Genomic DNA, 25,736 nt, shown 5'->3' with positions numbered 1-25,736 from the left:
TTTGTGGGGCAGTGAGGGTTAAGTGACTTGCCCAGGGTCACACAGCTAGTACGAGTCAAGTGTCTGAGGCTGGATTTGGACTCAGGTCCTCCTGAATCCAGGGCTGGTGCTCTATCCGCTGCGCCACCAGCTGCCCCGCTCCTCTTTTGCTTTATCCTTTCAGGAGGACCTGTGGGTCCTCCCACCCTCCTGCCATCTTGGCCAGCAGATGGATTCAGGATCAACAGAGCAGGACTGCTTGCTGATCTGGCAGCTACGTCAGACCCAGCCATCTACGTACCAGGGGAAGATGACCACTGGATAAATGGATGGATGCTGCTTCCTCCCTTGGACCAGACATGGCTCCAAGGTCCTGTCCTACTCAGAATCTAATGCAAAGCTAAAAATCAGCATCAATCCGGAAGAAAGGCTCAAGATGAGAAGACGGGACAGTTTCGATGGCTGCGACCTGACCTGACTTTTTAACATTCAGTTACTTAGATTAAAGTTTCTCCGCTGAATAATGTGCACACTGTTTGGCCCTAGGGGAACAGACCTTTCCTTTTGTCCATTTCCTTCCCAAACCCCATTTTGGAAAAGGACTGATAAAGTGAGACTTGTCAGCACCTGGTGATGTTTTACTGCTCACCCTGAGATTTCATGGCACAGTTTTTTTCTCCCCAGATGTTGTTCTTGTATTGCTAAATTATACTGGGGATGTTGTCTGAGTTGCCGGCTGGACCTTGTCAGCACGAAATAGAGTGAGGAAGAAGAAAGAGAACCAAAAGTCAAGAAATTACATTTCCGAGTATTTCTCCAAGGAATTTAATAGCAGATTTTCATTTCTCTTTAGTACCAATGTGTCCTCACTCAGAATCAAGTCTTTGCCAGCAGCAGGGGTTTTGGTTATGTTTGTGTAAAGAAATACCTTTGTTGTAATTAATGTGCTTTGTTGTTGTTTAGTTGTTTCGGTTGTGTTTGATTCTTCTTGACCCCGTTGGGGGTTTTCTTGGCAGAGATCCTGCAATGGTTTGCCATTTCCTTCTCCAGCTCATTTTACAGATGAGGAAACTGAGACAGGCAGGGTTAAGTGACTTGCCCATACAGGGTCATTACAGCTAGGAAGTGTCTGAGGCCAGATTTGAACTCAGGAAGGTGAGTCTTCCTGACTCTTAGCCTGGCACTCTGCTCTGTGGCACCACCTAGCCGCCCCAGTGAATGAGCTTTAGCCTGGAATGATTGTCTTTGTATCCTAGATTCTCTAATTCAGATATCAGACAGGTAGTTGGGTCTGTCATACTCCTTAATTGCTGGCATATTCTTGCTCAGCCAGCCATCTTTTATTTGTTTTGGTTGAAATTTGAGAAGGGAATCATACTTAGAGTTCATATTTAGGCCATTGGATTTCAAACAGGAAGAGATCATCTAGCCGATTCTTCCCTCCATTTATAAATGAGGAAACTGAGGCCCACAGAAGTTAGGTGGCTCGTCCAAGGCCACACGGATAATAATTAGCAGAGCTGGCACTTTCCACAGTACCTTTCTCCCACCCCATTTTTAAAGTCAGTGCTGATCTGATGGTTTGACCCTTGTGATTCATATAAATCTTAAACTCTTTGATATTTAAAATCATTGACTTTACTTTTTCTTTTCTCTCCTTAGATTGCATTGTCATAACAGACAACCACACTCTGATTCTACACTTGGAAGCTACAGAAAAGTGAGAACACCTTGAATATTGACATTTTTCTCTGCTCAAGGAAAGAGTTTTGAGGTGAATGAAGTGTGCCTCTTTGAAAGTACTTTTAAGAAGCATCTGTGGCCCGTCCTTTCTTTGTAGTCCCAGGGAAGAGAAAGCATGAAAGAATGGCAGTCAATGGCCATCGCAGTCCTGCTAGGACTGACAGTCCGATGGGTGGTCTCTCTGAATTCTTACTCAGGTAAGGTGTGTTTATGGCTTTAAAGAGGTAACAGTGCTTTCTCCTTGGTAACAATTTGCAATTGTGTAATTCAGAAAACAGAGAAAAGAAAAAAAGTCTGGGTCTCACTGATAAAGTAAGAAAGTAGCTTCTAGATACAATGTTCAGTGGAACCTTGTTTCCTTCTTTTTAGTTGCACAGCCCCCTGGGTAGTGGTAAAGGAGGTGCTCACCCCGGGCAGAGCCTGCCTCTTAGGAAGGGTTGATCAATGAGTGCAGGAGTGGTTTTCCAATTCATTTTACAGATGAGCACATTGAGGTAAACAGGGTTAAGGGACTTAGCCAGGGTCACACAGCTAGAAAATGCCTGAGGACACATTTATCAGCTGTGTCACTGCTGTGCTGGGACTTGGGTTCCTTCTCTGTAAAATGAGAGAGTGGATGAGAGGCTTCCATGCACTCATCCGTCTCTAAACCTTTGAGCTTGTGAATTAGCAGGTGTCAGGCAGAGCTACGAGGCTTGTAGGGCACTGTCTATAAGCAGGTGTGGGGCTGCATTGACTGCAGGTGTAGCAGGGTCTCAGAACTGGAGGGAGGAGGAGCCCCAGATGCTGCCTAGTTCAGCCTGTCCCTGAAAGTGAATCTCCTCTGCCTTGTGTGTGCCCGTGGTGCGCCAGCATTTTCTGTCTTACTGTCTGCAGTGATGGGAGACTGCCACCTCCCAGGGTGGCCAGCCATGCTCTTCTGGGTGCTGTTAATTGGTAGGAAAGCTTCCCTTTCTTTAACCTTACATTTGTTTCGGCAGAGTCGGTTTGCTGCTTCTCTTCTCTTTTGAGGCACAGAAGGCTAAGTTGTGCCCCTTCTTTGGGATGGCCCTTTGAGCGCTTGTGTTCGCAGAGTCTTGGCCAGTCTACCCCATCCAGGTTCTACAGTTAGGTCTCATGGGCGAGAGCTTGAGCCCTTTGACCAGCCTGGCTGCCCTTACCGTGAGAATCCACCTTACAGAGCTGGGCCTTTTCCAGTCGAGAGAGAGAGAGAATCTGCAGCTTCCCTGGTGTATCCTCTGAACTTCACATACTTTGTTTATGACACTTTTATATATTTTATATATATATATATATATATATATATATTTTTTTTTTTTTTTTTTTTTTGGTGAGGCAATTGGGGTTGAGTGACTTGCCCAGGGTCACACAGCTAGTAAGTGTCAAGTATCTGAGGCTGGATTTGAACTCAGGTCCTCCTGACTCCAGGGCCAGTGTTCTATCCACTGTGCCACCCAGCTATCCCATTTCTGACACTTTTATTCATTTCCTTTAGTCATCTCTTTTTCCTTTCTTGTACCTCATTCTTTTTATATGGATTTCATTTTTTAAATAAGTCTAGGTATTCATGTAATCAAAACTTAAAATAACCAGGAGTGGAAGCCCCAGAGCCCCTGTCTTGTCCGTGCATGTCAAAGTTGTGAAGGGAAGAGAGTAGATGGGAGCCAGGGTGTTATACTTCATCCAAGCGCTTTTGAGACTTGTGTTTAGTACACTGCCTTGCCCTTCTCTTCACATAGGAGATAGATCAAAGCTTCTTAGACTATTAATTACAACCCTATGTGGAGTCACGTAACTGAACATGGGGCTAGCAGAAAATTTGGCAACAGTAAAAGGTTATGGATGCTTCTTTTATTTGTTTCTGCTTTTTTTTTGGGGGGGGTTGGGTTTTTTTACAGGGCACTGAGGGTTAAGTGACTTGCCCAGGGTCACACAGCTAGTAAATATCAAGTGTCTGAAGGCAGATTTGAACTCAGGTCCTCCTGAATCCAGGGCCAGTGCTTTATCCACCACACCACCTAGCTGTCCCCGACTCAGTGGTTTCTAAACATTTTCAACTTGTGACCCCGGGTATATCAGTATTTAAAAGAAGCATCCAGGGAGCAGCTAGATGGTGCGGTGGATAAAACACTGGCCCTGAGGTCAAGTGGAACAGCTGTAGCCCTTCACACAAAGTCACTGTGTTCACGTCTCCTCTGTGACCTTGAGCAGGTCACTCACCTTTCTGAACCTCAGCTTCCTCCCCTATAAAGTGGAAGGCTTGGACTGGGTAGCCCCTGGGGCCCTTTCCCTGTATGGATCTGTGATGGTTTTGACAATGGCCCTCCTGCCAAGGGTGGGATGGATGCCCACCTCCCCATTACCTCCTCATCGGCGGCGTCTTCCCTTATTCCAGGAGGGGCCCATGAAATGCTTTTTGTGCATTTCGACATCAGTGAGCACAAGCATTTCAGTTTACAGAGAACAGAAAACCTCTACTGGGGAAGTTTTTTAAAGTGTATAAAATCAAACATGACATTAGCAGAATGGTTCCCCTTGTCCGTGCCCCATCCTGAGCTTAGTTCTAGTTTGTTTTTTTGGGAGGGGTGGGGGGCAGTGAGGGTTAAGTGACTTGCCCAGGGTCACACAACTAGTAAGTGTCAAGTGTCTCAGGCTAGATTTGAACTCAGGTCCTCCTGAATCCAGGACCAGTGCTCCATCCACTGCGCCACCTAGCTGCCCCCTCTTGGTTCTGTTTTTAAAAGGTTTCATCCATGCTTTTCCCTTGTGGCATCACTGTTGCTCCCTCTCCTCCCTCTCTCCCCCTCTCCTAAGGGCTTTTCCAGATGATTAAGACTACAAAAAGAAAACCTCTCACCTTATTTGGGAAATAGAAGCAATGTCATACAGAGCAGCTGGGTTCCTGAGCCACTCTGGCTGGGTCAGCACTGATCCCCAGGATTCTGCCATTCTCTGGAACAGTTTTAAAATTGCCCTTGACACACTTTTCTTTCAGATATCCCCACTGGTATTTAATTGTCATTCTTTGAAGGCACATTTTATTTTGAGGGAATAAATAGGAGTAACTTGGAGTCATGTCTGGTGAATGAGGCTGACGAGCCAGACGAGCAGTTATCCGCTTATTTTTTTGTTTGGGTTTTTTCGTGTGTGGGGGGGGGCAATTGGGGTTAAGTGACTTGCCCAGGGTCACACAGCTAGTAAGTGTTAAGTGTCTGAGGCCAGATTTGAACTCAGGTACTCCTAACTCCAGGGTCAGTGCTCTATCCACTGTGTGACTGTGTGACCCTGAGCAAGTCACGTAACCCTCATTGCCCTGCCAAAAAAAAATAAGAAAGAAAGAGGGCTCTAAGTCAGGAAGCCAGAGTTCTCACTTTGCCTTGGTCAAGTCTTTCTGCATCTCTAAGACTCAGTAACTTCATCTGTTAAATGAGTATAATATCTGTTCTGCCTACCTCACAGTTGTCGAGAATTAAATTGGCTAGTATAAAGGGGAAGCACTCCCTAAGCTGCAATGTGCTATACACATGTAATGTATTAACATCAGCATTACTAATAACTAAATTCATAACTATAATAATAATTGGGCTTTGAAGGGAATTCCTAAAATATTTTGTGCTAAATAGAAGCACGATTGGAATAAGTGGATAATCTCCTAAGGAATACTTAGAAGGCCAGAACATGAGAACTCTGGTACATTTTAAAGAATTAAACTTTTATTAAAAACACCTTTGAACATCAATACAATGAAACTTGCTTAGTAAAGTTACATGTACATTTGTTTTAAGGCAGGCAGTCATCACCAGTACTTCCTAACCTGCAAAAGTTGTAAAACAGCCCAGGAAAGCTCCCAGTAATCACGCCTTCTCCCACCATCGAGGAAACACAGAGCATTGACTTTTCACACACCTAGTGTTGATCTACCTCAGAGATTCTCCCAGCCAGGCCATGTGGCAGCGAGGACTTTTTTTTCCTCTTCTCCCAAACTGTCCAAGGGATGTCGCCTGGCAGTCTTGTGGTTTCCTTTTTCTTCCTCGTGTTCTCACAGGTGTTTTTTACTTAGAGCCAAGTCTATCATGGTGGTGTATTTAGACAGTCCAAGAATCAAGGCTGGGAGAAGAGGGGTTACAATTCACCCTGGTGTTCTTTCCCTGTGGCTCATGGAATGTAGAGGAGGTGAGAGGGAGCTGGCCTTGAGGGAGGCAGATGGCGTCCCTTTCCTCCTTGTTCTGCATGTGTTACTTTCATAGAAAGGACCTATTTCTCTTGGATCTCCTGTGTCGTCTTGCAGTTTCTTGGTTACCTTGGGATGCAGGACTTTCCCTGCAGTTTTTCCACACTTTTTTGCCCATCCCTGCCCCGTGAGGAGATGGCTGCTGCTCATCTTTCCTCCTGGAGCACTATCACAAGAAAAAGGGGCATTTTAACGTGTCCAAGTGCTGGTATTTTACTTTATGGGGCACTGTTGTACGTAATTATTATTTCCCAGGTAGAGTAACTGAGAACCCAGGAATCCCCCAAAGTGCCCAATATCTCATAGCACTTTTCACCATCATCGTCTGATGCCTTTGTGACTTTAAAACTTCAGCACATCTGCTGTTCTTGGTTCTTACTCTTATTCCTTCTTTTTCATTGTATTGATGTGAGCTGATGTGCTTGGCCCCAAACCAGCTATTCTGTCACTTGCTCAGAACCTTGTTAGTAATGAATGACTGCTTAGGAGAGCTGTGATCTTCTTGTTGTGGGTGCTTATGACGTGTGGAATCCTGCTCTGAATCAGATTTGCTGCTTTAATGTATTTTCTTAGTTCTTGCTTTGGTTTACCCTTTGTCGTATTTTCAGGTGATGATTGGAAAGTGGTTGTGGGTTAAACTTCCTTGGAAATGCCTCCCTTCTCCCAAAGCCAAGCATGATCCAGAGAAAAGAAAAGCTCTCATTGATATGATCTCATTTTTTACATTTTCCTCATCGTTGACTCTTTTCCCATGTCTGATATCAATATACCGTTTGCATAGTTACCTTCTGTTTTCCCTGAATTGTTCACATTGCTGCCCATTGACTGTCCAAATGCTTTGATCCTGGTCACAAAAAGTCAGCAGACAACCGCTCCCAAAGGAGCAGCCAGGAGCGTCCCCAGCATCGCTTAGTGGACACAAGCCCCACCCAAGGACTGTCAGTCATTGACACCATGATGATGCCGTCGGAGGGGATCATGTAGGTAAATGTTGGAAACACTTGGCGTAATCTCTGCTGGTTGTTTGAGGAACCACTGCTCAGTGCTTACCTTTTAAAAAGTATTGGGAAGGAAGGAAATAAGCATAGATTAAGCAGCGGCTGTTATACCGGGCACTCTGCTAAGCACTTTATAAATATTCTCTCATTTGATCCTTACAGCAGCCTTGGGAGGTATTATTCTCTCCATTTTACAGATGAGGAAACTGAGGTAAACAGGGTCATACAGCTAGTAAGTGTCTGAGGCTGGATTTGAACTTAGGTCTTCCTGACTCCAGGCCTAACACTCTTTCCACTGTGCTGCATAGCTTCCTTCAGAATAGTTCTCATTAAAGATAGGATAGGCATTGTTTATTGACGATTAATTTCCTTCCATTTACATGTTGTAGTTTGCAGTATTCCCATTCTCCCTAAAAGTGTTAACACAATTGTAGACAATTTTAGCCAAATTCTGCTCTCTGAGAGTATAAAGATTTTCCATTTTAAGGCATAATCGTATGCAATATATACAGCCAAAAGAAGTATTTGCCTCTTAAATTTCAACGTAATCCTACATAGTATAATAATGAAAATATAAAAAGAATGCTAAAAGTGTGCTGAACAGAGCAGTTTTCTTGAGAATAAGACTGAACACAAAGTTGAAGCTATATAAATATACAATAATCTATTTTCTTTGTCTAATTCTGAATTTAGTGTAAATGAATTGGTGGAATTAATCACAGTGGTAGGAATCCTTTTTGCCCTTCCCAAGCGAAGCTCCCTTAGGTACAGTTGGGTTGTCCTTCTGGGTTGGTTTAAGGGCACTTTAGCAGTTTAAAAAAACTTAAGTACTAATTTCATAGCCAGTGTCAGCTGAATTTATTGAACTAGGTCAGACTCTGGATAGAAACTTGTTTCTCAACCCTAAAGAGAGTCATTATCCATTCTTCTCTTTGGTAGAGAATGGTGATAAATTCCTCCACATTGACCACAAGTCTAGAGCAATTTGGGAAAATCTGGATACTTGGCTTTTCAGGTGTAGGAAATTGTATAAGATCCATTTTGACCTTAGGTCCTCAACAAGCAAAGAACTGTAGAAAGGGGGTATATCCTTTTTAAATGGTGGAAAGATTATAGAGAAATCTTGATGTTAATGAATAATTTTATTAATGTGAAATACCTAATATAAAATTGTCATCTGTCAGTTATTTGAGGGAAAATGTAGTTTGTGAATCATCTGTCTTTCGTTTCTCCTTTAGATTCAGTTTGGTTTTGAAAATATTTTTTCAGTGTATGAGTCCATAGCACTGTGTTTATGAATGTTTATGACTGATGGAAAATGCAGAACCGTGAAGAAACTTCTAGTTTTGTTTGAGCGAAAAAACTTATGTGAAACATTTCAGAGAAAATACAAAGCAGCCTAAGTGCCAAAATGTGTGTCAGAGATAATAAATGCTATGAGGCATGAGAAGACATTAGTGTTGGTCAGAATTGTCAGGGGTGATTGAATTAGGGTAGAATACATCAGGGAGACTGTAGAAAGACCAGAAGGAACTTGCTTGTTAAAGAGAGCTTGACTCAAAACTCTTATCTCCATTAAGTGTGTGGGCCATCTCCCCTTCCTTTGAGACAAGGCTGAGCCCTTCTTCAGCTTCTCCCTCCAAAACAATTCCCCAGCAATGAAAGTTCCCATTTGGAGGGAGATAGCAACAGCTTGAGTCTTTTGTCTCCATCGAAACTCTAGAAACACACGCCTGGGCACTGTACTCGTTGGAAGTATACATCCCCGTCGTTGTCCTGCCTCTTTGCTGCCAGTACAGCTTCCAGACCAGAACACCACCATCCATGCTTGCGAGGAATTAAGCCAGTTGGCCCTGCACTCCATGGGACCATACCTGCTCATCTTCCTGGCTGATTTCCACCCTCTTGCTCTGAGAACTGTATTGTTGTTGTTCAATTGTGTCTGACTCTTCTTGACCCCATTTAGGGCTTTCTTGGCAGAGATCCTGGAGTGGTTTGCCATTTCCTTCTCCAGCTCATTTTACAAATGAGGAAACTGAGGCAAATGGGGGGAAGTGACTTGCCCAGGGTCTCACAGTTAGTGTCTGAGGCCAGATTTGAACTCAGGAAGAAGAGCCATCCTGACTCCAGGCCCTGGTTGTACTCCATTGCACCACCCCACTGTCCAGGCTTGACACATAGTATGAGCTTAATGCTTGAAAGAAAAAGCATTTATTAAGCACTCTGTGCTGGGAATATAAACCCTGCCCTTGTGGAACTGCCATCCTAACGGAGAAGATGACCCACCTCCGCAGGGAGTAACCAGGAGGACGGTGAGCTCATGGTCAGGGCGGACCCTTGACAGGCTCATTCGAGAAGCAGTAGCACTAGTGATGTGAATTCTGCAGCAAAACAAAAGGGGTGGGTGGTGGGGAGAGGCAGGTGACAAGATGGCCTCAGTGAGCAGTTGGGGGGCTGGATGGGCTGGAAAGGGAAAGCACGGTCTGGCATGTGGGGCCTGGTAGAGTGGTTGGGCGGCTCAGTGTGGCTGTTTGCACCCCACATCACCAATCAGCTGGCCTGCAAGCTCCAAAGATGAAGAGATGGACTTCCCCAGGAACCAAGGGCATCGATCCTGGAGGTCCAGGGGGCTCCTGCAGGGACTTGGGACACCTCGCACTGCCCTAGAAGGACCTGTTGAGCTGAAGTCTGATTCCCAGGACTCCTTGCCAAAAGTGGCCAGAGGAGGGTGGCAGCAGGAGTGGGGCTGGCCCATCCAATGCAGTGGTGCAGAAAGGAGACATATGGGTCCCGTTTTCTCTCCCACTGTGAGCAGTGTGGCTGATGATGTAAGCTCTGAATCCCCATGGCCACCAGATGCCTGTTTGCTGTGCACACAGGCAGAAACATTGAGTTAGCACTCAGACCTCACCCTGCCTCTACTCAGTGACCCCTATTTATGTAGTGCTTGTTGTATGCCAGGCATGATGTCCTGGGCAAGATACAGAAGACCTGAAGGGCAGGGGTTGTTACCCACGAATGTAAGGGATTGAATAAAGAAAGCCATGTTGAAGGGTTCGACAGCAGATCAGGAAGATGGATTGGATTTATAGAACATGAATTACAATATGGCATCACAGAAAACAAAATACAAGAAAGACCTCAGACATCTGTAAACAGCCACACACAGTCTGCATAACAAGCAAGCTGAGCCAGAGATGCTGGTGCATGGAGGTGTGCTTGAGCTCATTGGGCCTCACTGAAACCTGGGGTGGGACTGTGACTGAGCAAGATGGGCCAGAGTCCAGAGAGAGGTCGGTGCAGGAGCATCACCGACCTTCAACTCAAATGGCCTTTTCCAAAGTGACCACAGGTATCTCCATTGCCCTATAAGTGGATCCCAGGTCCTCCTTCAGCAGTTAATGCAGGCCATCTTCCATTTCCTGTCCCCTGGGGACTCGGGGCAAGCATGAGGGAATGGTGGGATAAATGGAAGGTTTAGTGGGTGGGAATGTTCGTTGGCAGCTGGGAGGACAAGAGTAGATAGGGAAAGATTGAAGGGGCAATCTGCTGGAAGAGAAGGGAGGAGATGGTGTCAACGGTACAAGAAGGGGATTACAAAGGAAAACAATTATATTGAAATACAGTTCTCCATTTATATTTAAATATTTTTTCCAATTACATGTAAAAACGATTTTTAATGGTTTTTTAAAAAAACTTTTAGTTCCAAATTCTCTCACTCTTTCCGTTCCCTTTGCCCCTCATTGAAAAGGCAAGCAATTTGATATGAGATATACATGTGCAATCATGCAAAACATATTTCCATATTGGTCATGTTGTGAAAGAAATCACAGACAAAAACTCCAAGAAAAATAAAGTTAAAAAAAAAGAAGTATGCTTTGATCTGTATTCAAACTCTATCAGTTCTTTTTCTGGAGGGGGATGGCATTTTTCATCATGAGTCCTTTGGAATTGTTTTTGATCATTGTATTGCTGAGAATAGCTAAGTCATTCACAGTTGATCATCATACAGTATTTCTGTTACTGTGTATAGTGTTCTCCTGTTTCTACTCACTTCACTTTGCATCAATTCATGTAAGTTCAGGTTTTTCTAACAGCATCCTGCTTGTCATTTCTTAGAGCACAATAGTGTTCCATCACAATCCTATAACATAACTTATTCGACCATTCCCCAATTGATGGGCATCCCCTCAACTTATAATTCTTTGCTACCACAAGAAGAGCCTCTATAAATATTTTTGTACATATAAATCTCTTTCCTTTATTTTTATTTTTTTTTTACTCTCGTTGGGATGCAGACCTAGCAGTGGTGTTGCTGGAGCAAAGGGTATGCACAGTTTTATAGTCCTCTGGATGTAGTCTCAAATTGCTCTCGAGAGTGGTTGGATCAATTCACAACTCCACCAACAGTGCTTTAGTGACCCAGGTTTCCCACGTCCCCTCTGGCATTTGTCATTTTCCTTTTCTGTCATATTAGCCAATATGATAAGTGTGAGGTGGTACCACAGAGTTTTTTAAATTTGCATTTCTCTAATCAGTAGTGATTTAGAACATTTTTTTCATATGACATAGCTTTAATTTCTTTGTTTAAAAACTGCCTATTTGTATTCTTTGACCATTTATCAATTGAAGAATGACTTGTTTTCTTATAAATTTGACTCAGTTCTCTATATATTTTAGAAATGAGGCCTTTGTCAGAGAAACTTAGTGTAAAATTTTTTCACAGTTATGATTACTGTGGATTTCCCTTCATCCTATTTTTTCCCATTATCTCCTTTTACTCTGTCCCTCCTTCTGAGCACCACTTCCCACAGTCCTCCCTTCCTTCTATCAGCACCCATCTTCTTTGGCTAATTCCAATGAAAGTAAGGTTCAAGCATTTTTTGCCACTCTACCCGCCCCCATCTTCCCCTCCATTGTAAAAGCTGTTTCATGCCTCTTTTATGTGAAAGAATTTACTCCATTCTGCCTCTCTCAGTGTATCCCTCTTTTTCATCTTTTAATTTAATTTTTTTTGATACCCTTCCATCATAGTCAACTTAACACTTATGTCTTTGGTCTGCTGTTTGTATACTCCTTCTAACTGTCCTAATAATGATAAAGTTTTTAGGAGTTATAATTATCCACTTCCCAGGTAGGAATCTAAACAGTTTAACCTTATTGAATCTCTGATGATTTCTCTTGCCTATTTATCTTCTTATAATTCTCTGGAATATCATATTCTAAGCCCTCGGATCCTTTAATATAGAAGCTGCTCAATCTTGTGTTATCCTGACTGTGGTTCCACAATATTTGAGTTATTTCTTTCTGGCTTGCAATATTTTCTTGTTATTGTTGCCTAGGAGCTTTGGAATTTTGCTATGGTATTCCTGGGAGTTTTTATTTGGGGATCTCTTTCAGGAGGTGATCAGTAATCTTTCAATTTCTATTTTACCATCTGGTTCTAGGATATTGTGACTGTTTTCCTTGATAATTTCTTGAAATATATCTAGGCTCTTCTTTTGATCCTGGTTTTCAGGTAGTCATCAATAATTCTTAAATTCTCTCTCTTCCATCTACTTTCTAGGTCAGTTTTTTCAATGAAATCTGTCACATTTTCTTCTCTTTTTTCATTCTTCTGATTTTGTTTTATTGTTTCTTGATGTCTCATGGGGCTGTTAGTTTTTACTTGCCCAATTCTAATTTTCAAGGAATTATTTTCTACATTGACCTTTTATACCTACTTTACTATTTGGTCAATTCTACTTTGTAAGGAGCTCTCTCGAGTGGATTTTTGTGCCTCTTTTATTTACCATTTGGCCTATTCTGTTTTTTGTTTTGTTTTGCAGGGCAGTGAGGGTTAAGTGACTTGTCCAGGGTTACAAAGCTAGTAAATGTCAAGTGTCTGAGGCCAGATTTGAACTCAGGTCCTCCTGAATTCTGGGCCAGTGATTTATTCACTGCATCACCTAGATGCCTCCCTATTCTGTTTTTTAAGGTATTATTTTCTTCAGATTTTTTGTTTACTTCCTTTACCAAGCTGTTGACTCTTTTTTCATAATTTTCTTGAGTCACTTTTATTATTTTCCCCATTTTTTCCTCCACCTGTCTTACTTGACTTTTAAAATCCTTTTTGAGCTCTTCCAGGAATTCTTTTTTGGGCCTTTGACTGATTCACACTTTGAGGCTTTGGATGTAGCTATTTTGACTTTGTTGTCTTTTTCTGAGTGTGTTTTGATCTTCCCTGCCACCATATTAACTTTCTAAATTTCTAAATTTTTGTTGTTGTTGTTTGTTCATTTTCCCAGCCTATTTCTTTGAACTCCATGTTAAAGTTGGGCTCTGCTCCAATGGTGGAGGGGACACTGTCCCACGCTTTGGGTTATTGATGCTGTTGTTTTCAGAGCTGGTTCTGGGGGTCTGTAAGTTTTCAGTTCTTTTAAGGTAATATGATCTAAGGAGAGGTGTGGTCACTGATCTCCTGGTCTGTGTTCTGGTCTGTGAATTACCACAAGCATTCTTTTCCATCCTGGAACTGTGACCAAGGTCCCTGTTCCCTCCTCTTCACTCTCGTGTGCTTCTTGTTCTAGGACTACAACCTAGAACCTCATGTGCACAGTGAAACAGAGTCTTGCCCCCAGTAGCAGCTAAAGGACTCCTATAATTCTGACCAGTTGTCCAACCCCCTTACTATCTGAGGCCAGAGAGTTTGGAAAACCATCACTGCAGATTCAGTTGCCCCTAAATCTTGCCATTGGCTTGCTGGGGTGTGGCCTGCACTAGGCTGCATTCCTCTCTTACTCCAATGAGACCTTCCCTGCTGACTTTCTTTTTTTTTTTAAATTAATAAAGTATTTTATTTTTTTTCCATTACATGTAAAGATAGTTCTCATCTTTTGTTTATACAAGCTTTACAATTTCATATTTTTCTACTTCCCTCCCCTCCCTCCCCCCTCCCCTAGACAGCAGGTAATCTGATATAGGTTTTATATATATATATATATATATATATATATACACACACACACACACACACACACACACACACACACACACACACATACATACACATAATAACATTAATCCTATTTCTGCATTAGTCATGTTATAAGAGAAAAAAATCAGAGCAGTGATGAAAAACCTCAAAATAGAAAAAAAACAACAGCACCAAAAACAAAAGAAATAGTATGGTTCATTCAGCATCTATACTCCGCAGTTCTTTTTTTTTCCCTTGGATTTGGAGATCCTCTTCCATCATGAGTTCCCTGGAACTCTTCTGTACCATTGCATTGGTGAGAAGAATATAGTCCATCACAGTAGATCAACACTCAGTGTTGATGATACTGTGTACAATGTTCTTCTGGTTCTGCTCATCTCACTCATCATCAGCTCACGCAAGACCCTCCAGGTTTCTCTGAACTCCTCCTGCTCATCATTTCTTACAGCATAATAGTATTCCATTGTATTCATATACCACAACTTGTCCAGCCATTCCCCAATTGATGGGCACCCCCTCAACTTCCAATTCCTTGCCACCACATAAAGAGCAGCTATAAATATTTTTGTACATGTGGGTCCCTTTCCCCCTTCCATGATTTCTTTGGGAAAAAGACCCAAAAGTGGTATCGCTGGGTCAAAGGGTATGCACAGCTTTATCACCCTTTGGGCATAATTCCAAATTGCTCTCCAGAATGGTTAGATCAGTTCACAGTTCCACCAACAATGAATTAGTGTTCCAATTTTCCCACAGCTTCTCCAACATTTATTATTTTCCTTTTTTGTCATTTGAGCCAATCTGATAGGTGTCAGGTGGTACCTCAGAGTTGTTTTAATTTGCATCTCTCTGTGATGTTTAAAATCTAAATTGTGGTCGCCTTAAATCAGAAGCTTCAGCTCCAGTCTAGTCTAGAGTTACAGCCTGGTTGGGTTCTTCCTCAAGTCCTCCTCCACGAGCTTGCTTTAATCAGGAACCCCCTAGCAAGCTGATTGTGGAAGCTTTTTATAGGTCTGGAACAGAGGCGGTCCTTACACACTGCTTCAGGGTGATTGGTTGGCATCATCCAAATCCATTGTCTTTGAAGGTGTCCTCAAGTTGAGTTCACAGTCTAGTTTCTGAGAACAATACCGTCTTAAGGGATAGCCAGGTGTGATTACAATCCAATTAACTTGAAGTAGGCTTAATTAGCAGTCAATCACTCTCACTTGATTCAATCAGTATAGATTAATCTCCAGGTGGGTCTTTGAGTATCTGCTAAATCCCATTATTTCATCACATCTCTAATCATTAGAGATTTAGAGCATTTTTTCATATGGGAATAGATAGCTTTGGTTTCTCCATCAGAAAACTGCCTGTTCATATCCTTTGACCATTTCTCAATTGGGGAATGACTTAGATTCTTATAAATTTTATTTAGTTCCCTATATATTTTAGAGATGAGGCCTTTATCAGAAGTACTGGCCACAAAAATTGTTTCCCAGCTTTCTTGCCTCCCTTCTAATTTTGGATGCATTGCTTCTGTTTGTACAAAAATTTTTTAATTTAATGTAATCAAAATCATCCATTTTGCATTTTATACTATACTCTATCTCTTGTTTGGTCATAAACTGTTTTCCTTTCCAAAGGTCTGATAGGTAGACTATTTCTTTCTCTCCTAATTTACCTATGGTATCACCTCTTATGTCTAAATCGTGTATCCATTTTGACCTTATTTTAGTATAAGGTGTAAGATGTTGGTCTATGCCTAATTTCTGCCATACTATCTTCCAGTTTTCCCAGCAGTTTTTGTCAAATACTGAGTTCCTATCCCAGAAGCTGGAGTCTTTGCATTTATCAAACACTACATTACTAGTGTCATTTACTACTGCATTTCCTGAGCCTAGCCTATTCCATTGATCTACCCCTGCTGACTTTCAAAGCTGTCTTGGGTTAGAAAATTATTTCACCCCCTTTTTCTGTTGATTCTGCCAATTCAGAATTCATTTGAGGCGTGTTTTAAAGTTGTTTGGAGGGAAATTTGGGAGAACTCAGTTGAGTCCCTGCTTTTACAGTGCCATCTTACTCTCCATCCCCCAGTTATCAGAATATTTTAAAAAATGAACAAGTTCATTGACCCTAACTTTAAACACCCTGATCTAAAGGCAGAAATTTCTTAGCCTTTTGAATAAATCATCTCTGGAGAATTTATAAAGGACATGGAAAAGAATTGTGCCATTTAATAGTTGTGGTCATCACCTATAGGGGCAGTATTCATACAGATGAGATCTTGGAGCCATGAAAATAACAAAGTGATTTATCTTAGTAGTCCCAAAGATGATTCTTTATTTTTTATACATTTAAAAAATTACAAGGGGCAGCTAGGTGGCACAGTGGATAAGAGCATTGGCCCTGGAGTCAGGAATACCTGAGTTCAAATCTGGCCTCAGACACTTAACACTTACTAGCTGTGTGACCCTGGGCAAGTCACTTAACCCCAATTGCCTCACTTAAAAAAAAATTACAAACTTAATAACCACCAACAAAAAACAAGCAAGGTACAAAATCTTATCTCAAAACTTTTTTCTTTAACTAGGCAGAATCAAAAGGTTTAACAAACATCAAACAAGATACTTTTGTTCTTTTTCTTCTGGGCTTGCTGGAAGTTATGCTGCCTTTGGCACTATTTTCCTTCTCTCCTTCCTGAAGATATTCTGTTAGGAACGGTTGTTTTCTGATTTAGGTGAGAGAGGTTTCTCAGACTAGGTTTTATTGATAATCTACCCACTTTTAATGGTTGGTTGAAGATTCTGAGAGAAAACACCAAAATGATAACATAGATCACCAGTGTCACTGGCAGTTTGTAAGATAAGTTTACCAAAATAAACAAGTGCTCTCAGATCAGCTTTCGTATCTGTCAAGGTTCCTTTGCTTATGTTAAGGGTTGAGAATTCAGTGTGTTAGAAATCATTAAAACTTAGAAAACAAATAAGTAAATTTAAATGAGCAATTTCGAACTAGAAAAGTTGAAAAGTGAATTTTTTTTCATGGGAAAAACACTTTGTTTTTGGTTGGGCAATGAGGGTTAAGTGACTTGCCCAAGGTCACACAGCTAGTAAGTGTCAAGTGTCTGAGGCTGGATTTGAATTCAGGTACTCCTGAATCCAGGGCCAGTGCTCTATCCACTGCGCCACCTAGCTGCCCCAGAAAAAGACTTTCTTTAGCTTTCTCCTGACCAATTAAATTTACCTTTTCCTTTAGTGTGAGTTGTGATGAATTGCAAAAACTGCCTTCTAAGGGCAAAATTTTCTTAGCTGTGAGTATCTTTTTCAAGGATTTGAAAGGAACCAAAGTTCAGAATTTCCTAATTGTGATGTAACTTACGCCTTAACATATTTTTTCGGTCTGATATTAACATGCAAGTCTGTATGCAAAATTATAAAAATTTAATTTCTATCCCACATCCTATATTTATGCTGATGATTTTTTTGTTGTTGTTGTTGAGGCAGTTGGGGTTAAGTGACTTGCCCAGGGTCACACGGCTAGTAAGCGTTAAGTGTCTGAGGCTGGATTTGAATTCAGGTCCTCCTGCATCCTGGGCAGGTGCTCTATCCACTGTGCCACCTAGCTGCCCCATGCTGCTGATTTTTTAAACCCATGCATAAGATTCTATATTTTTCCATTTGAAATTTTATCTAATTCTATTTGGCCCATTGCTTTAGTTTAAGATCTTTTTGGATAATCACTCCATCATTCAGAGCTATACTTCTCTGTACTTTACATCATTAGAAATTCGACGAGCAGGCCTTCTAGGTCTTTTTTCTAAGTTGTTGAGTTGATTGTAAGCAATGGTGTCAAGGGCACAGCCCTTGGTTTGTTCTCTCCAAGGTGACATCAATACGTTAATGACCTACATCTCTTCATTTTGTCCACAAGTCTAGCATGAGAATGGAATGTTATTGCACCATAATAATACATGATGCAAGAGAAGATTTTAGAGAATCCTGGGGAGTATGAACTGAATGCATAGAGAAGCCAGTAGAACCAAGGCATCAGTTTTTTCAGAGACAACAACATTGTAAAGAAAAACAGCTTTGAAAAACTGATGCAGTGACTCATTATGCCTCTAAGGATGCATGTAACGCATCTCCTAAACAAGAAGGGGTGGACACAAGGAGCAGAAAGAAAATGACATTTTTTTGATATGGTCACTATGCATTTGTTTTACTTGACAATGCTTATTTTTAATAATTTTTTTCCTTTTCTTTTAGTTTTTAGTTGGGGGAGGGAGGTATTAATAAATAATAGTGATGCCAAAAAAAGAAACCATTGAAACAATTTTTAATATGCACAGAAGAGAACAAAAGGAAATCCCAGCAAGGACAGTTTTGAAAGTAAAGTGAAGACATGCTTTTATTTATTTTTTATTTATTTTTTTATTTTTTTTAGTGAGGCATTTGGGGTTAAGTGACTTGCCCAGGGTCACACAGCTAGTAAGTGTTAAGTGTCTGAGGCCAGATTTGAACCCAGGTACTCCTGACTCCAGGGCCGGTGCTCTATCCACTGCACCACCTAGCTGCCCCGACATGCTTTTATTTTTAAAGGCAAATGGTAAGAAATGAAGATTCACAGTTTCATTTATGATTCTCTTTTTTGTGTTCTGTTTATAGACATGCTGTTTTTGGTGTTTAAGCTCAGAATAAAATGTAAACATTTTTTAGAAGGATGGCAGTGGGGGCGGCTAGGTGGCGCAGTGGATAAAGCACCGGCCCTGGATTCAGGAGTACCTGAGTTCAGATCCAGCCTCAGACACTTGACACTTAATAGCTGTGTGACCCTGGGCAAGTCACTTAACCCCCATTGCCCCGCAAAAAACCAAGAAGGATGGCAGTGGAAACTTTGTCAAAGACTCCACTGAAATCCAGATATACTAAGTTTGCTGTATTTCTTTGATCTCCTTGTTCAAGAGAAATTAAAGAAGGCTCCAGGTTTATATTGGGTGAAATGCCAGTAATGGATTTATGGGATGATGTGGACAGGGACCCCACAGGATCTGCAAGGGTGGCCAGCTATGTTGATGGGAATGCCCACATTAGTGGTCAGGGATCCAACTGAGTGTTTGAGGCTAAGAGTCACATACAAGTCTTTTGTACAGTGCCCAGGTGTGGTGTGCTTTTATCAGTTTGGAAGAGTAGCAGTCTAAAACAAGCTCCTTAAGATACCTGATTAAAGAAGAGACTATATCAATAAAGCTGAATTACTAATGTGCTAAAATGCCATTCCCTTGCTTTTTTCTTTCCAGGTGCTGGAAAACCTCCTATGTTCGGAGATTATGAAGCCCAGAGACACTGGCAAGAAATTACTTTTAATTTACCAGTCAAGCAGTGGTATGGATCATTTCATTTACTCCTACTGTTTGTAGTTCTCTAAGCTTGTGAGCATTTTTAAAATGTGAAAGGAAATCAAATAACTGAAGAACCTCTGCACCATTGGAAAAAATGGCTCCATTCACCCGAATGGAGAACACTGCTGCCTTCATCCTGCTTTTTTTGTGTTCCCTGTCCTTGGGACCCTCTTTTGAATAAATGAATGAAGCACCTCCCAAAGACAGGGAACACTGGGGCCTGTTGGAATGCTGCAGAGAAGGAACCGCTACGTAAGAGCAGACTGAAGATTAGAACAGAATGGGCTTGATTGATGGGACCACCTGCTAGAGAAGCTGGGTGGGGGTGGGATCAAGGGCCACCTCCTCATCAGCCTGGAGGGTCAGGGAGGAACCAGTGGCTGATGCCTTCAAGGGCTTTGGAGGCGAGGTCCTCAGCCGAGCAGGTGGGGGAAGGGTGCTGGGGACTCGAGGAGAGAAGAGAAGGTTTGGAACAGCTGCCGTGGTGAGGGAGGGGTATAGCAAATCAATTAGGGGGGGGGAAAGGACCTGCTTTGGTGCGGTTAGGCCTGAGAGGAGAGGAGATACCCTACATTTGGAGGACACCCATTTAGCACAGCTGTGTGATTGGGAGGGAGGGGGAATGAGCCTGGTGGGAAGGATGGGCGCACGAGGAATCCAGGACTGAAGCCTGAAGCATAGGATGGGTGCAGTCGAACTCACTGGCCAGGGAGGAGGGTGTGGTAATGGCCGGAGGAATTACTGGGGTGGAGAAAGCTGAGGGGCGGCTGAGGACAAGGGACAGGCTTAGGAGCCGGAAGATGCAGGAAGAGCCACAGTTATAGGAACTTCACTTCATGTGCCTTGGAAAGAGAATTAGATTTGGACTCACGGGACCTGAGTTTGAATCCAGACTCTGTTACTTACCTGTGACTTAACTGAGCCTCGGTTTCTTCCTCTGTAAAATGAGGGTCAGATTTGATCAAAGCTTCTGAAACTGGATCGCAACCCCATGTGGGATGGCAGCTGAATGTGGGGGTCGTGAAAAATTTGGTGGTAAATGTTTGATTTGTGTATCTATTTCATATACCTATTTAACAGGTTGTATAAAAAATTTCTCAGGCAAAAAGGGGTCTCAAGTAGAAAAGCCCAACAACTGCTTTTGAACCCTGAGGGCCTTCCAGTTCTTTGCGTTCTTTCGTTTGAGGCATTATTTTCTCACTTTCAGTGAGAAAACTGCAAGTTTGGTTAAAACTCAAAGACCATTGCTGACTAACCCTCTGTCCTCAGAGACTTGGCCAGTGCTTAATCCTCAGCCACCTCGGAAGGCAAGGCAGCATCGCCGCTGTCTTGTGCTGCACCCTCTCAGGCGGACCAGCCCAGACCCCCACAACCACAGAAATAGCCCCGATGCCTCTTAAGTTGTCATAATCCCCTTACTGCCGCCCCTCCCTAGTAGCCAGAGCTGCTGAACTCTCCGCCGAGGTTCAGCAGAGTAAATATGTGGGGTTTCCTCAATGGAAACAACGCTTTGGCTTTACCGTGCCATGAGCCTTTCCATCTACCTGCAGCTGAACCCTCCTGGGGAGTCGCCTCCCCTGTTAGATAGCGAGCCTCCTGAGGCCAGGGACAGACTTGACACGGGGAAAGCACATAGCTTTCCGTCCGTTCATTCTTCATGTGTTCATTCATCCTGCCACCCCCGTGCTGCTTCAAGAGTGTGAGCCTAAAGGGAGTTTGCTTCAGTCGTGGCCTCTGTTGATATCACCTGGTAATTAGCAACTAAAGTGGTCATAGTAAAGTAAGAGGAAATCTTACTAGGGATCTACAGGAGATTAAAGTCCATTTGAAGAGTAACTGGCGTCAGCGTGAACAATTTTGAGCTGTGAGCTCAGGAACAGAGAGATGCAGCTCAAAGAAATGTGATTTATTATCAATTGTTCATAAGCTACTTCAGGCAGCTCATGAGGAATTCAAGAAATATCATTTATTGTAATAAATGTCAAGAGTTTTCTGCATTCGAGCGGATAGCCTGGAAAAACCAAGAACGTGCCTCCTGGCGATTATGAAAGACTTGGCACTTTGTTTCAGAATCATATTTAAAGGCTCTGATGTCTTATTTTTCTATCTTATTTTCCTGAAACAAAGTCAGTCTTTTATCTAGTGGAGCGGGCTTTATTGTACATGCTCAAAATTGTACCACCTTCAGAAATTCCATTCCCCTTTATCTTTGAAATTGCGTTTATAATGAGGAGAGGGTTGGTGTTGTGGACCTGTCTGAAACATGGGGTTGGGTTCATAGCTACATTTGTAAACGTCAAGTTTGGCAAATTCTTCCTTTAAAATAATAAGAGCCATGATGTTTATCCGGTGGCAATTGATTATACGTTTGATAGTGAACAAAAGAAAAAACTTTCTTGTCCACTAAGTTTTAGATGCTTTCATTTTTTTTCTTGTTATCATAGAAGGTACTTAGAATGACTGAAGCCACCTGATGTTTTTTCCCCTTGCGACCAGAGTGTTGACAAAGTTTTCTTGCATAGGCAGGATGGTACAATGTATAGAGTGCAATCTCTGGGTTCAAGTTCTACCCCAAGCACATACTTGGTGTGTGACTTAACTCTCTCTGGACCTCAGTTTCCTCTATCTATTCATTATCTACACTAATTCTGAAATCTCTGTTGTGTGTAATATGTTAGGCTCTGGTGGGATAGAAAGATTAGAATGAACAGGTCTTTGCCCTTGGGGAGTTGATTATCTAACCAGGTTAATACAGCAATATAATGCAAGATGATAGATGGTGGTGGTAGCACTACTATAGTGGTTGGGCTTTGCAAAGTGCTTTTCAGATATCTCATATGATCCTCATGACAACACTGAGAGACAGATGCTGTTATTATCCCCATTTGCAGATGAGGAAGCTGAGCCATAGAGAGCCCAGGGACACACAGCCTGTTAGTATCTAAGGCTAGATTTAAACACGAGTCTTCCTGACTCCATTGAAATGCTCTATCCATTGGGCCACCAGTAGGTATTACTCTGGAGGGGCCACCGTCCTCCCAGTTCCCCAGACTCATGATTAAGAGTCATGCTGACTCCTCACTCTCTCTCTCACGCCCATATCCAAGCTGTTGATAAAAGCTTATCGACGTCAGTTCTGCAGCATCTCTCCAATACTCCCCCTTGTCTTCTCTGACACTGCCCCCACCTCGGTGCAGACCCACGTCACCTCACACCTGGGCTGTGGCCGTAGCTGCTGGTGCGTCAGCTGCCTCAAGGCCCTCTCTTCTCCAGTCCTTCCTCTGTTCAGCTGCTAAAGTGCTTTCCCTAAAGCTCAGATCTGGTCATATTACCCCCTACTCAGTAAACTTCAGTGGCTCCCTGTTGCTTCAGGGATCAGATACAAACTCCTCAGTTGGCATTCACAGTTCACCACCTGAACCCGCCTACCTTTGCAGTCTTCTCATACCTCACACCCTGAGCCCCCACCGCATATTCTCTGACTCAGGGACACCCTCCGTGTCTCAGCTCTGGAAGTTTTGTCTGGCCGGTCCCCTCCCTGCGAAGAATGATCTCTCCCACCTGTGCTTTGACTAGTGACCTCCCTGGCTTCCTCATCTCACCTTCTATAGGAAAGCTTCCCCAGCCCCTCTTAATTCCAGTGCCTTCCTTTTGTCGTTGCTTGTTTGTCTCCCCCATAGACGAGGGGCTCCCAGAGGGCAGGGACTGTCTTTTGCCTCTTTTTGTATTCCCAGCACTTAGCACAGGGAAGCTAGGTAGTAGTAGTACAGTGGCTAGAATGCCGGGCCTGGAGTCAAGAAGACCTGAGTTCAGATTGGTCCGTAGACACTAGCTGTGTGACCCTGGGCAAGTCACTTAACCCTGTTTGCCTAGATTACCTGACCTGGAGAGGGAAATGACAAGCCACTCTAGTACCTTTGCCAAGACAAAACCACAAACGGGGCCACAAAGAGTTAGGCACAACTGAAATGACTGAAAACGAGCACTTAGCACAGTTTCTGGCACATAGTAGGTACTTAATAAATGTTGATTGGTTGATTGATTGAGACATTCTTTTCCCAGTCTGTTCTGTTATAACAGTGGTTTGGGGTAATAGCTCTCTTTTCCTAACCTACTAGCAGTCAGTTATTACTGCAGTTATATTGTAGCGATAGGTTAATATGTTGTATATTATACATGATATTAATTGTAATATATATGCTATGTATTATTTAATACCTTATTCCTTGAGTACCTGTTTCCAGTTGTACGGTCTTTTGCTAGCGTGTGTTTAAGATGAATTTGACACAGCTTTTGGGAGAAGATCGATATGGGTAGACTAAAATTCTTAGTGACAAACTCATTTTGTATTGTGTAGCATAATTTAGCAATTTGCTTTGTTTGAAATGAAATGAAATGAGATTAGGTAGTGAATTTTTAGTAGATTTCTTTTCTTGAACATCGGTTAATGAGAGAATGTTTTCTTCTTTTTCAGGTACTTCAATAGCAGTGATAACAATTTACAGTACTGGGGTCTAGACTACCCGCCTCTTACAGCCTACCACAGTCTTGTATGTGCCTATGTGTAAGTTATTCGTCCTGAACATCATCGTAACAATAGCTAGCATTTGTATAGACTTTAAGGTTTGCAAAACACTTTAAAAATATTTTCTCATTTGAGTGTCACTGAGGCAGGCAGCAGTTAAGTGACTTACCCAGGGTCACCCAGCTGGCAAGTGTCTGAGGCCAGATTTGCTCTCCAGTCTTCCTGACTTCAGACTCACTGCTCTGTGCACCATCTGTGCACCCTTAGCTGCCTTACGCTTTTTATAGCAGTGCTAAGAGAGAAACCTTTTGTCCCACCTTGTAGAGGAACATCAGGGTGTCTCACTTGGAGTTTTGGTAGAGAAGCTTTACTATAGTTATACTTCCTGTTATTCCATGTGTAGTGATGGATTGAAGGTCAAGGTGATCAGATTTGGGTGGTTATTTTCCTGTTGTTCATAGAGTTTTATACCTATTTAATTAGACTCAACTGTGGAGAGGACTATTGGGTTTTTTTTGACAGATGTGCTCTGAATAAATCTAAGTAATAAGCCGGCTTTTCCCATAAAGCAAAAATGTCTCTTTTAACTCACCCTGGTTTTTGAACTACTAGTAATAGGAGAGTGGATCATTTGTTGGGTAGGAAAGTTAGCTTTGTGGATTTCAAGGTAACTGAACAATGTATATTCACACAACAATTTGACTGGTATTTTTGGATGGAAACCAGAATTACTGTAGCCTGGTACCCTTTCACTTAGAAATGGGATTGTAATGGCTTCCCTAGTTTACAGTTTGAAATGGAGTTCATTAAAGCCTTCAAATTTGGGGTTTCAAGCACTGTTTTAGCATGTGGTGGTGCTCAGTATATTGGGAAAAGTCGACATAGCACCTACCTGAAATCTATCCATGTGCATGTGTCAGTCTTTATGTTTCAACAGTTTCCCACTTTTGGAAAAATTAGTATGAGACCTTTAAATATTTTTTTAAAAATCATAGCTTTGCTGTGCTCTGCAGAGGGATGAAAGTTTGGAAATAATTCTAAGAGTTCACAACCTATCTTACATCTTCCCTCTTTTTTTCCATTCACTTGGCCACAAGTCTAAGGCAAATTCTCATTTGCTGTCACCTGGACTGTTGCAGTGGCCTCCCCAGCATGCACCTGACTGCCAGAGTGGTCACAGCTGACCACAGGCCCCTGGCAAAGAAGGAAAACGTCATCATAGTTTTTACCACTTCACAGTCCTTGAGTGTGGCTCTCAGGCATCTTTGCAGACTCACTTCCTTCTGCCCCCCTCACACACATAGCCAAGAAATGTCTGTGGCATCGAGGCCTCCTGGCTCCAAGTCCAGCTTTGGGTCCTTGGTGCCTCTCAAGATGGCAGTTAAGTCTTAAAAGATGGTTTTTGGTGACTCCCATGCACAGCCCTGCACTTTGTGGGCGCTCAGTAAGTGGGTTGATGACAGTCTAGTCAGGGCCTTTTGTGGGTGGCTCTGCCTGCTTAGGCCAACCCTACCTTATGGCTCAATTGGTTTCACAGTTGATATCATTCGAAAAGCTTAAGTCTGAACAAAAAGTCTTCAGTGACCGTGTTGCCTTTTAACAAAGGGGGCTCATTCTCAGCCGAAGCTCAAGCGCTCTTGTGGGAAGTGATAAAAGGGAGAAGAGGACAGTGCACATCTTGGCTTAAGCACACGCATGTTTTCCTTTATAGGGCACAGTTCATCAATCCAGACTGGATTGCTCTACACACATCCCGGGGTTATGAGAGTAATCAGCATAAGTTATTCATGCGATCAACAGGTAGGAAAACTTGGTGCTCTGAATGGAGGGGGATGGAAAGGGAAGAAGCATTTGTACAGAGCCCGCTATGCACCAGGCTCTGGGCCAAGTACTTACAAATAGTG

The 25,736-nt window shown here is 42.5% G+C and overlaps 1 protein-coding gene across 2 annotated transcripts in view; it reads left to right on the top strand.

Annotated features, from left to right (window-relative positions):
- Positions 1 to 25,736, top strand: part of ALG6 (ALG6 alpha-1,3-glucosyltransferase) — a 53,483-nt gene that overhangs the window by 2,627 nt on the left and 25,120 nt on the right. For both annotated transcript variants that reach the window (XM_044004893.1, XM_044004892.1), the window contains exons 2-5: positions 1,642 to 1,919; positions 19,206 to 19,290; positions 23,782 to 23,871; positions 25,544 to 25,632. In XM_044004893.1, coding sequence (XP_043860828.1) covers positions 1,838 to 1,919; positions 19,206 to 19,290; positions 23,782 to 23,871; positions 25,544 to 25,632 — 346 coding nt within the window. In that variant the 5' untranslated portion in view covers positions 1,642 to 1,837. The remainder of the gene's footprint in view (positions 1 to 1,641; positions 1,920 to 19,205; positions 19,291 to 23,781; positions 23,872 to 25,543; positions 25,633 to 25,736) is intronic.

The sequence above is a fragment of the Dromiciops gliroides genome, chromosome 4, assembly GCF_019393635.1.
Source record: "Dromiciops gliroides isolate mDroGli1 chromosome 4, mDroGli1.pri, whole genome shotgun sequence".
NCBI lineage: Eukaryota > Metazoa > Chordata > Mammalia > Microbiotheria > Microbiotheriidae > Dromiciops > Dromiciops gliroides.
This window is presented reverse-complemented; position numbering and strand designations above follow the sequence as displayed.